This window comes from Micromys minutus, assembly GCF_963924665.1.
Source record: "Micromys minutus genome assembly, chromosome: 6".
Taxonomy (NCBI): domain Eukaryota; kingdom Metazoa; phylum Chordata; class Mammalia; order Rodentia; family Muridae; genus Micromys; species Micromys minutus.
This window is the reverse complement of record NC_137975.1, coordinates 82490468-82501823: the sequence shown is the minus strand read 5'-3', so window position 1 is coordinate 82501823 and position 11356 is coordinate 82490468. Positions and strand designations below refer to the sequence as shown.

General features: G+C 40.4%; 1 protein-coding gene across 1 annotated transcript; it reads left to right on the top strand.

Annotated features, from left to right (window-relative positions):
- Positions 1-413: 413 nt before the first annotated feature.
- On the top strand, positions 414-10193 carry SERPINB1 (serpin family B member 1). The gene is made up of 7 exons (XM_080918090.1): positions 414-482; positions 1503-1677; positions 4501-4638; positions 5617-5734; positions 7296-7438; positions 7631-7798; positions 9709-10193. The coding sequence occupies exons 2-7, from the start codon at positions 1510-1512 to the stop codon at positions 10111-10113; spliced, it is 1140 nt and encodes a 379-aa protein (XP_080774216.1). The 5' UTR covers positions 414-482; positions 1503-1509; the 3' UTR covers positions 10114-10193.
- The last annotated feature ends 1163 nt before the right edge of the window (positions 10194-11356 follow it).

The window sequence follows — 11356 nt, the reverse complement described above, 5'->3', positions numbered from 1 at the left end:
TCATCTGAAAGGCAGAGCAGTCAAGGTTGTTGCTAGAAACTGGCATTTGAGACCTTATGCAAGGGGCCACAAAGGTATTTCTCCACTCCCACCCACACACCTCACAAAAAAGATCCCTTGCATTTTTGCAGTGTTCCAGTGGAATTCAAAAGGGAATCTTTGACCTGGAAGAGAGGACAATAACCCTCTTGGCCATTTGGAGCTGAGGAAGAAATAACTTACTGGGTCTCTGCTTAGAAAAGTAAAGAAATGCCTGGAACTGAGGAAAGTAAGGGCCCCTTGGGAGTCCCTGCAATCTTCTGCTTTTATTTTGACAGCCCTCCAAGCTTGGTTTTAAACACTCGCCAGAGAAAAGGCCTCTCCGCCCAGTTCAGGATTGCCAGTAAGACACTCCCCTTCTGTGTACTATAACAGCACCAGCTGGCTCTTGTCACTTCCTCCTAGGTCAACCAGCAAGTGGAGCCAGATCTGCTAAGCAAGAGGTAAGGTACCCAGGGGCAGAGAAGGGAAAAGGTGGCTGGTACCTCCTTCAGGAACCAGCATGTTTCTGGTAATGTTTCTGGTACCTCACCCTCACCCAAGAGAGGACCAGGAAGTGCTCTGTGTATCCCAACTACACCCCACTCCAGGCCTTAGGCCAAAGAAAGAACCATTATCCTAGCTACTGGTTTTTTCTTTCTCAGCTTTCTTTTTGAACCTTGGTCTGAGAGATATGGCCCTGCAGCCCCATAGGTATGGCTGCAGGGAGGCTGGGAGGGAAGCTGGTTAGATTCCATTCCAAATATTCAACAATGAGAACTGGATGTGGCCCTGGTAGCTAAACATCCACAGACACACATTGTGATTTGTCCTGTACTGGAGCCTTGAGTTTGGGACCCTGATGGATTAGGAGATGGTCCTCCAGCAGGTCTTGCTTACCCACTGTTGGGGCCAGCATGTTTGCGAAGGAGACACAGGAGAGTGTTTCTCTTCCCTGTCACCCACAACCTGACTAGGAAGAGTGAGTGGCATTCCCTAACTTGCACAGTCCACTCCAGCTGAGACAGTAGCCTTGACCTCCTGCATGGGGAACTGAATTCATGGAGAACTAAAATGATAACATTGCTATCTTTACCAGAATCCACTTGTATGCAGAGTAGGTCCATGTGGTTTTCTGGATTCATTTGCCCAGATGAAATAGAACCTGACATATCACACATAGAGAGAGATATGTGAGCTCCACAGAAGGCTGTGTAGTGTCAGCACTGTACCAAAGCCACAGGCATGGTCCCTCTTCAGACATACCTGTCAGGAAAATTAGAGATATGAGACATGCTAGGACCTGGTCCTGTGTCATTAGTCTAGTCTAGCTTTGTGGGCCTGGAGGAGTATTCTTGCCCATTGGGAAAAAATGGGAGGGAGCAGGATTAACTAACTTCAGGTCCTAGGGATGGGTGGCAATGTTGAGGTAGGTGTTGTTGTTGGAGTTACAGTTGGCAATGTTGATCTCCCCTCTGTTGCAGTTTCACCATGGAGCAGTTGAGTTCAGCCAACACCCTCTTTGCCTTGGAGCTTTTCCACGCCTTGAATGAAAGCAGCCCCACAGGAAACATCTTCTTCTCTCCCTTCAGCATTTCTTCTGCCTTGGCCATGGTCTTTCTGGGGGCCAAAGGCAGCACTGCAACCCAGCTCTCCAAGGTTAGCAGAAGCAAAACTTCCCAGCTCCCCCTGCAATATCCCTGCTAACAAGGTGCAGTCAGACTTGGAAAAGCACCCCAAGAACAGTCAGTTCTTTGTTCACTACCAGCTTTAAATGAGAATAGGGCAGTGTCTCTGTTCAGTTGGGGGCACAGAGTGAAGAAAGACACGACCTGTGGGTTTTGTTTTCCCATTCACAGGAGTGAATCACAAGCTTTCCTGTAAGCCCTGTAGCTCCCCAGGCCTAGCTGTCTCTTGTTTTCCTTTTGCCTTGGTCACCACTACTCATAAATCATGCCTGTGATAATGACAGACACAGGAACATGCTACAGGAGACAGCTTGGTAGTGGTACCTGTTTGTGGGGACAAGGTAAAGTCAACCATCTGTCAGTTTTCCCAGGGTTAGCCCTGGGCCTCTCTACAGCCCGATTTCACTGGTGGTGGCTTTGCAAGGGAGAGATTAGAAAGTCCTTGTGGCTTGGTGAACAGGTTCCACTTCCTCTCAGTCCACCCCTAGGAGACAGCAGGTCAGGTTTGCCTCCATCCCACAGCTTCCTAGTCTTCCTTAATAGGTATGGAAGGGACTTCTGCTCCTGGTGTTTCTTAATTCTGAGAGGGGAATTCTGCCACCTTTGGAAGCTTAGACAGGAGTGGGCAAAGTGTTTGCTACCTGACCTTCCTGGCTGCTCTGTACCTGCTGCTTAGTGCTTCGCACGGGTTATATCTGCTTCAGTATTAAGACTTTTACAGATGACAGCTTGAGGAAATAATGGTCTCAAGGACTTCCCTTCTGGGTTTCAGTCTAGTAGGTGTGCCCCTGTAGCAATCTAATAAGCATTGCTCAGGGACTAGCGTGGACTGTGGGCCCTGTGTACTTTTTGTCCTTTGAGACCTAGAAGGGAGTAACCAACCCAGACTACACAACCATAAAAGGCTGGTTGATTTACAACTAACAGAAGAGGAAGTAAACTCTCACCAGAATAAACTTAAGGAAGTTATTTCTCTGGGGAATGAGTTGTGGGCCTTAGTAAGAAAAGCAAAGAAAAAGCTCTCAGTCAGTCCCACTTTTTGGGTCTCGCATCAGGAATGAGTCTTATTGACACTGTTTATTTACTTCTGAGATTTTTTTTTTTTTTTACTTTTATTTTTGTACCAAACTTGTATATGGCACAGAATATAAACATGAGCATAAAACTTAAATCTTTATGGAAAAAAACAGATATAAATATTTAGCATGTTAACCATTAATATGTGTGTAACTATTAAAATTATTTAGAAGCTGTAGATTGTCCTGAGCTGTTTGTATTTTAATGCTAATTACACTACCCCAAAAAGGGACCTGTCTGCTCCTGACAGCACCCCTTCTTAAATTCTAAGAAGAAATTGAGCATCAATAGAGTTGCTCCTGTTGTGGCAAGATAGTCACTAGGCAAGAATTGCCTCATTCATCTATAGACAATACTATCCAGAAAGGGACAGTATTCGTCGACTGATAATCTTTACCAAGCCAAAATTGTCAGCCCTTCAAATTCTGCATTACAAAGGTCTGTGAGATATGATCCTGGGCCAGAAGGCTGAAGACTGATGCTTGAATGTTTTGAGAGATAAGGGACTGTCCAAGTGATCAGCAGTCTCTATATATTGGTTAGTTTTAGAAGTTGTGTTTGTGCTTCTCATATATCAGGTAATATTAATCATTCTGAGATTTCTGACATTGTTGAAGACTGGTAGCCTCATAGCCAGACCAGCTTTTTGACATTAAGAAAGTTAATATAGATCTAAAAAGGTGAATTTTAGATGACATATAATCTAAAACCGAGATATAAGTCAGGTGTAGAATTATAGTCTTTCAAGATAGATGAAAAGGTGCTTTATTTAATAGACAAAATTGATAGACTGGGTGTTAAAGCTGTCTTATACTTTATAAATTGTAAAATAGTAATAGTTGTATTCATTTTATAGTTGAGGGAAAAGGAGCCTTTTAACTGGACAAAAAGGGAGAAATGTAGATTTTCCTGAAGCTGTTCTTATTTTAATGCTAATTCCACTTCCCCAAGAAGGGCTACCCAGAACTCAAGAGGTGACTTCATCTGAACCTTCCCATTTGAATTAGTAAAATAAAGGAGAGCTAGTAACTGGGAGGGGTAAGGGAGAAGAAGGGAGAGGGTCAGAGGTGAGAGGACAAAGGAGGACAGAGAGGAAACTCCAAGATGGAGCTCCAGAAGGATGAACTAGAGCCAGGTAGGTTTAATTGGCATTAAATAGCTGTGAACATTTAAGGATTTTATAGGTCTAATATCATATAGAAGGGCAGTTTGTATCTTTGTCTATTTGATGTAATCTTATTGTATAGAGAGTTTGTGGATTGAGAGTTTGATATATAAACTTGTATGAAAAGCTATCAGGCCTTAGAGTTGTGTTTGTATTGGGATTTGGTGTAAAGAAACACCCTGGGATGGAGGCAATAGGGCAGGCAGTATTGCACAAATGAGTGTAATCGTGGGGGTGGCTCCAACCAAGCAAAGGAGGCCGTGCGCCAGCGCCGTACTAGACTCGAGCCCTCAGAGTGAGACCATGGGGCCATTCAAGAAATAAGCCTTTTATTTTTAATATTTACTACTACAAGAAGCTATGTTTAATTATGTCTCACTGACCGGTATATTTTTTGTTCAATTTGTTTCCTTTGCTGATCATATGTTAATAAAATATTAGGCTGGAGTTACTTGGTTTCAAATAAAAGTAGTTTGGTGGAGGAAGACAACAGGGAATCACTTTATAACTTCAAAAGAGATGACTGTATAAAAAATAATTTTCTTCCTTCAGACTTTTCATTTCGATTCTGTTGAGGACATTCATTCCCGCTTTCAAAGCCTGAATGCTGAAGTGAGCAAGCGTGGAGCATCTCACACTCTGAAACTTGCTAACAGACTCTATGGAGAGAAAACCTACAATTTCCTTCCTGTAAGTACCTAGTACTTCACATTCTGAAACTTCCTGAAGTGACACAAATTTTTCCAGGCACAGCCATTTTGCAGTCCATTCATAAAACAGCAAAGAATGAGTGTGGGACTTTCATCTCAGACTTTCTAATGAAAGGAATCCTCCTGGATGTCTTATTAAAGCAAAAGCAAGGACTGAAGGGATGGCTCTGTGGGAAAGAGGGCTTGTTGTGCAAGCATGAAAGGCTGAGTTTGAATCCAAGAACCCATGAAAATTGCCAAGCGTGGCTCTACAGTCTCCTGTAAACCCAGCCATGTGTGGAATGGAGCTGGGAGAACCCCCTGGGCTTGTGGGCCACCAGCCTTGCCAGAAACCTTGCTCTAAGGAAATAAGGCAGAGAGTTAAAGTAAGACACCTGGCATCTTCTCTGGCCTCCATGATTGCACAGATATGCACACCCATATACATATATATACATACATACACATACAAAGAGTCTGAAAAGCCACTTGAAGTATAATCGACATTCATTCAATTATGAAAATGTGAACATGAAATTCAAAAAGAATGAGTAGTCATTATAGCAACAACAGAAATTTTATATAAAGTACTTTACTCACCACTACAGCACTGTAACCTTCAAAGATGTCTAGGACACAACACAAGGAAGGCAAGAGGTAAGTATATCTCTGAGTTTGAGGTCAGCCTGGTCTACAAAGTGACTTCGAGTACAGCTAGAGCTGGTACAAGGAGACACCTTGTCTCAAGAGATGTTGGGGAAGGCTGCAGAGAGGGAGGAAAGATGGGTGGGGAAAAAATGAAGGCAGAAAGGGACAGTAAATTTACTGTTGTATGGTTTTTGAAACAATGGAAAAATCCAAAGTTTAGGTTTTAATAAAACGTTTTCAAATTTTAGGACTTATTTATTCTTTTGGGGATTTGAGAAAACTTCTGTAGAGAATAGAAGTTGTTCACGGTGGTTCTTCTCTTTTAAAATAGGAGTTCTTGGCTTCAACTCAGAAAATATATAATGCTGACTTGGCTTCTGTGGATTTTCTGCATGCCTCTGAGGGTGCAAGGAAGGAGATAAACCAGTGGGTCAAAGGTCAAACCGAAGGTGAGAGGCTGAGCAGTGCTGGCTCTGTTAGTCAGTTTCCCTTCTATAGCTCACATCTAACATGATCAGATTATGGATTAAAGGCTGATTTTACTCACAGTATTAGAGGTTTTGTTTTATTAATGATTGACCTTATTGCTTGGCCCCAAGGCAACACTCTGCCGTTTGTTAAGACATTATAGCACAGGAGGCCAGTTCACCTCACTGATAAATAAAAAGAAAGAACAAGAGACCAGTGTCTCAGAACCATTTTCAATACTAGCAAGCCTTCTCCAACGTAAAATTGATGGTGAAGACCTACAATCTCAGCATTTTTGGAGGCTGATGCAAGAGGATTGCCTTGAGTACCCATGGCAAGATCCTGTCTCAAAATAAAAATAAATTGAGAAAACTATATTTCCCAATGATCTATAGTTGTGGAAACCCCCCACCTAGAACCTACTCTTTAAAGGTTCCTCTGCCTTTCAATACAGGCTAGACCAGAGTGCAACACTTTAAGAGAGGGACCTTTGGTGGAACCATCTGAATCATAACAGAGCCACTGAGCACAGTTTCTCACTCCCCTACACTCTCTCACTTGCATCTCCTTTCTCCTTTCCACAACTTCCCAAATCCTGGCTGATGTACACTGACACTCTGATGCTATACTCTAGAATAAGGGACAACTTAAGAGGTCAGAAACTTAGCAGTGTAGAAATACAGACATGATGTAATGGTACCAGTTGAGTACCTATGGGTTCCCCTGAAGTACAACTGATAGTTAAAGCCAACATTAAAATGCAGAAGAAAATTGATAAAAATGCCTGTCCAGAAGTATTTATTGCTCATATGGAAAGAAATGAGCTGTTAAACTTCATGGAACCATGTAATCAGTATTTAGAAACTATTGCAATCATAATGTTTTTGTCCACCATATTCTCCAGTAACTCAGAAATAGAAGGTAGGGAGTGACTCACCCTCTAGGCTCAATTCAGCTGTGTAATGGATCTCTCCTCAGTCTTGTTTCTGTGTGAGTCAGCCACCAGGGATCTCGTCTGAAATTCTATCAGTTCCCAGAAGTGTATTAGGCACTGGAAAATGTGGCTTCTGTTTCAATAGACTTATCCTAGGATAAGTATTCTATCTCTTGGACATTTGTTCACAGCCCTTTTCAAAAGAATAATCTCCTATTTAGCAGATTTGAAGATAGTATTTACCAGTGACCAAACTTTTTACACTAAGGAATATTATTTGTTTTCTGTAAAGAATAGCCATTCACAAAATAATGGTTATTGTTTGCATGCCAGGAAAACTTTCTTGTTGAAGACATTGCCTGACATTAATGATATTTTTTTGCTGGTTCAAGGAATAGAACTTAGGGTATTAAGGAACAGTAGTCCCAAGCCTGGTGGGTCTTACAAGTAGGTTTGTTTAAAATAAAAATAAGACAAGTGGGTCCTTCCTAACTTAACACTGAATTAAAACAAAATGAAGTGTGAAGTCTATGTTAGAGCTAAGAAATTATTGGATTAAATCAGAATTCCAATATGAAATTATTAAAAAGCTTACTTTATCTTTTCAGGTAAAATCCCAGAACTGTTGGCTGTGGGTGTGGTAGACAGCATGACCAAACTTGTGCTAGTGAATGCCATCTACTTCAAGGGAATGTGGGAGGAGAAATTTATGAAACAAGACACAACAGATGCTCCATTCCGACTGAATAAGGTCAGGTGATATCGTCATCCTGGGATGTTCTTGGTTGTATGTGTCTGAGTGCTGGGAATATAGCACAGTGCCTCCCCCATGGGAAGTCAGGGATTTACCACTGAGCACTCTTTCCCAAGACCCCAAATTCCTTTCTGCTTTAAAAGATAAAAGGAAATAACTTGAGTATTTTTAAATTTTGCAACAATTCAGAAAGATACAAAAACTGTGAAGATGATGTATCAAAAGAAAAAATTTCCATTTGGTTACATTTCGGACCTGAAGTGCAAGGTGCTGGAGATGCCTTACCAAGGTGGAGAACTTAGCATGGTCATTCTGCTGCCAGATGATATTGAGGATGAGTCTACAGGTCTTAAGAAGGTAACTGGTTCTCAAAGCCATGGTTCATGTTTCCTTACACTGTGTTCTTCTTATACTTCCCATGTGTACACTGCACCATAAACACTTGTTCATCCACAGACTTTACACTGCAGGCCCATATTTGTCAATATAGAAATTATAGCTCTGAGGTCTCATGTTTATATAGTTATTACTATTGCTGTTTTATTTTTATACTATCATTATTATTTATTATTCACAGAACTCAAGTACCTTGGACTAGGTAGGTGTTTTATCACTGAGCTACACTCCTAGCCCAGAACCCTAAAATTTAAATAACTAGAATATAGTCTCTCTCCACTAAACCATTGTGATGGGGGAATGTGTAGATATTTAAAAGTAAAGGTAACAATGATAAGTGGTCTCTCATAGAAATTCCCTTAAAGTAACTTTAAATGAGTTATAATGAGAACTGATATACATCTTTAGACATTGTGTGTCTCCTAACAGGGTTAGAAGTAGACAACCTTAAGATTACAATTTTCCCTCAGAAATCCAAGACTGCCCTGTGACTTAGCTCCTGTTCCTTCCCAGCCTACACTTACAATCAGGAAGGAGCCTGCTGTCACTCAAATGTACAGAGTATGCACTGACATGAATGTGGTCCCTTTTGTCAGTAGTACTTTCTGGCTGGTACTTTATCTTATTACAAAATGATGCTCGAAAGAAAGAAACTGTCAGTAGTCATAAGATAAGTGGTTCTATTCTGGTCTAAACAGAAGAACAATACTTGATTTTTATATGATACTATGTGCTAAACCTTTGCATACATCAATTAATTCAATGGTCACAGCAACGCTACGAAGTTGGTGTCATTTGCATGCCTATTATATTCTATGTTCCACTCTATTCCACTCTACCCTACTCTACTCCACTCCATGGACAAGTTCTTATTGTGTAGGCAAAGCTTACAGCCCTGTCAGTGGCTCCTGAATACTGGGATTTCGGGGTGTGTGGACCAATGCTTATACTTGTTTGAAATAAGTCCCATATATTTTGTTTCTTTTTCATTTTATCCCAGGAGTTACAGAATATTACTTCAGCTCTAGTGGAGTGTACACATCACTACAACTTTAGAAAGTTTCAAAATGAATAAAAAATACTACTAAAATGTCCGTTGCATCATTAAAGCAATCAGGGTAGTAAAACCTCCAATATCCCATCAGCCAAGTGATTCAGTGTGGTAGGGGTTTAAAAATCCTGAGTGAGTGAGAGAATATACAAATGAGTAGACTGAAGGAGAAATAGACAGGAAGAATAGAATAAATAAAAGGAATGAGTGAGTGAGTGAGTGAGGGAGGCAAAGGGAAATGAATAGACAGATGAATGAAGGATAGATGAAGGATGGATGGATGGATAAATGGATGAATGGATGGATGATGGATGTATGGTCAAATAGATAGTTGGATGGGTGAATGGATGAAATACTTATTGTTAAAATTTTTGTCCTTCAACCCTCAAAGACCTGGAAAAGAATTCTATATTCCAGCAATTTACAGATAAAATTAAATCTAAGTAGAATCTATTTGGACAGAAAACATGAAGGAAAACCTGTGAATTGTAGCAATTGTGAGTTTGTTCATTGGAATTATACATTATTGTAGTAATAAATCAACTTCTATCATTATTATTACTTTATTATTTACAGTGCCAAGTAGCTTGGGCTAGGTAAGAGTTCTGAGTAAGTAAGTAAGTAGTACTGAGCCACACTCCCAGCCCAGGAGCCAAAATTTTAAATTACCAGAATATATTCTGTCTTCCATGAACCACTGTGATAGGGAAACACTGCTGTGATCATTGAATAAATTGAAGTATGTAAAGGGTTTGGCACATAGTAAGTACCATATAAATATCAAGTAAATAAATACACACCTGCTTTATATTGATTCCAGATTGAGGAGCAAATAACTTTGGAAAAACTTCGTGAATGGACCAAACGCGAGAACTTGGAAAACATTGATGTCCATGTCAAATTGCCCAGATTCAAGATTGAAGAGAGCTACATCCTCAACTCTAACTTGGGCCGCCTGGGATTGCAGGATCTCTTTAGCAGTAGCAAGGCTGATCTGTCTGGCATGTCAGGATCCAGAGATCTTTTTATATCAAAAATTGTCCACAAGTCCTTTGTGGAAGTAAATGAGGAGGGAACAGAGGCAGCTGCTGCCACGGCAGGCATTGCTGCATTCTGCATGTTGTTGCCTGAGGAAGAATTCACAGTGGACCATCCATTCCTTTTCTTCATTCGGCACAACCCCACAGCTAATGTGCTCTTCCTTGGCAGAGTTTGTTCCCCATAGCAGAAGGAGACTTTACAGATATAAGGCAGAGTTTAGAGTTTCATTGTTGGAGGTTTTAATAGTGATTATATACATTTGTACTTGACAATAAAGCATCTAATCAGAAATCCATCTTTTTTTCTTTTGTATGTTCAACCCTGTTGGCTTTTTATATCTATGTCTTTGGCTTAGGTATGTCTATTTTGATTGTATAACAAAAAAAAAAAAAAAAAAAAAAAAAACAGTTGTCACTGCTGACAGTAACAAGTCTAAAACCAAAGGAATAAAATAGATGTATAGATTCTTGACCATGAGATAACATAGAACTGCCAACAGGCAAAAGTCAGTTGTTTCATACTTTGTGACATAAAACTATGCCCTTTTATTTATGGATAGAGATTGGAAGCCACAGCAGAAGGAAGGCATCCCAGGTTGATGAAGAGAAGATTTAAAGCAAATAGGCTATGGGAACAAATATGACTGAAAGTCCCCTTCTTGTGAAGACATATAGCTCCTCCAGAATTATGTCCTGTAGGGTTAGTGTCCTCATTGATCATATACTCTGGGTTTTCTAATAAAGCTCTTGACTCCTATTACTTAGGTAGCTATAGTGATACAATGGCTTTGTACAACATGAAAGAAGTTGGATTGGGAACTATTGGGTTGGTATGACCATTTGTCTGAAGCACTTTTTTGAATGGGACTTGATATTCTTTATTTTATTCTTCCATAATACTGGTGGATTTTTAACAAATCTAAGATTTCGTAGACTCTTCAAGCCAGGTGATGCCTATCTTCTTTTTCCTGCGTCTCAGGCAAGCCAAGTCTAAAAGTCATAAGGGCAATTGGCCTGACAATACAGATATGGTAAGGACTCTACAAGTTAAAAACAAAACTGTAGCAGATTACTAAGAAGGTTTTATTCCTCTTCTCCCTACTCCCCCACCCGAATACTGAGCCTACTGTAATCCAGGTTCTCCTATCTGAAGTAGAAAAGACAAAAGTAGCAGGCATGGCCTCTGTACTACTTCTTTTAGATGGCTTCCTTTAGTTTGGATGAGGAATATTCTCCAAAGGCCCATGTCTTCATAGTTTTGCCCCAATATAGTATTACTGGGAGATGGTGAATCTTTTAAGAGGTGTGGATGTAGGGGTGGGCTCAAAAAAAAAAAAAAAAAAAAAAAAAAAAAAAAGCCAGGGAGATGGCTGAGTCATTGAAGTGCCTTCCCTACAAACATGAAGACCCGAGTCTGGATCACGGGCA

Bases quoted from the DNA above. Each gene is read 5' to 3' on its own strand.
- SERPINB1 (XM_080918090.1), top strand. From the start codon at position 1,510: ATGGAGCAGTTGAGTTCAGCCAACACCCTCTTTGCCTTGGAGCTTTTC. The intron at 1,678-4,500 runs GTTAGCAGAAGC...TTCTTCCTTCAG, and splicing joins CTGCAACCCAGCTCTCCAAG to ACTTTTCATTTCGATTCTGT. The intron at 7,439-7,630 runs GTCAGGTGATAT...GCAACAATTCAG, and splicing joins CTCCATTCCGACTGAATAAG to AAAGATACAAAAACTGTGAA.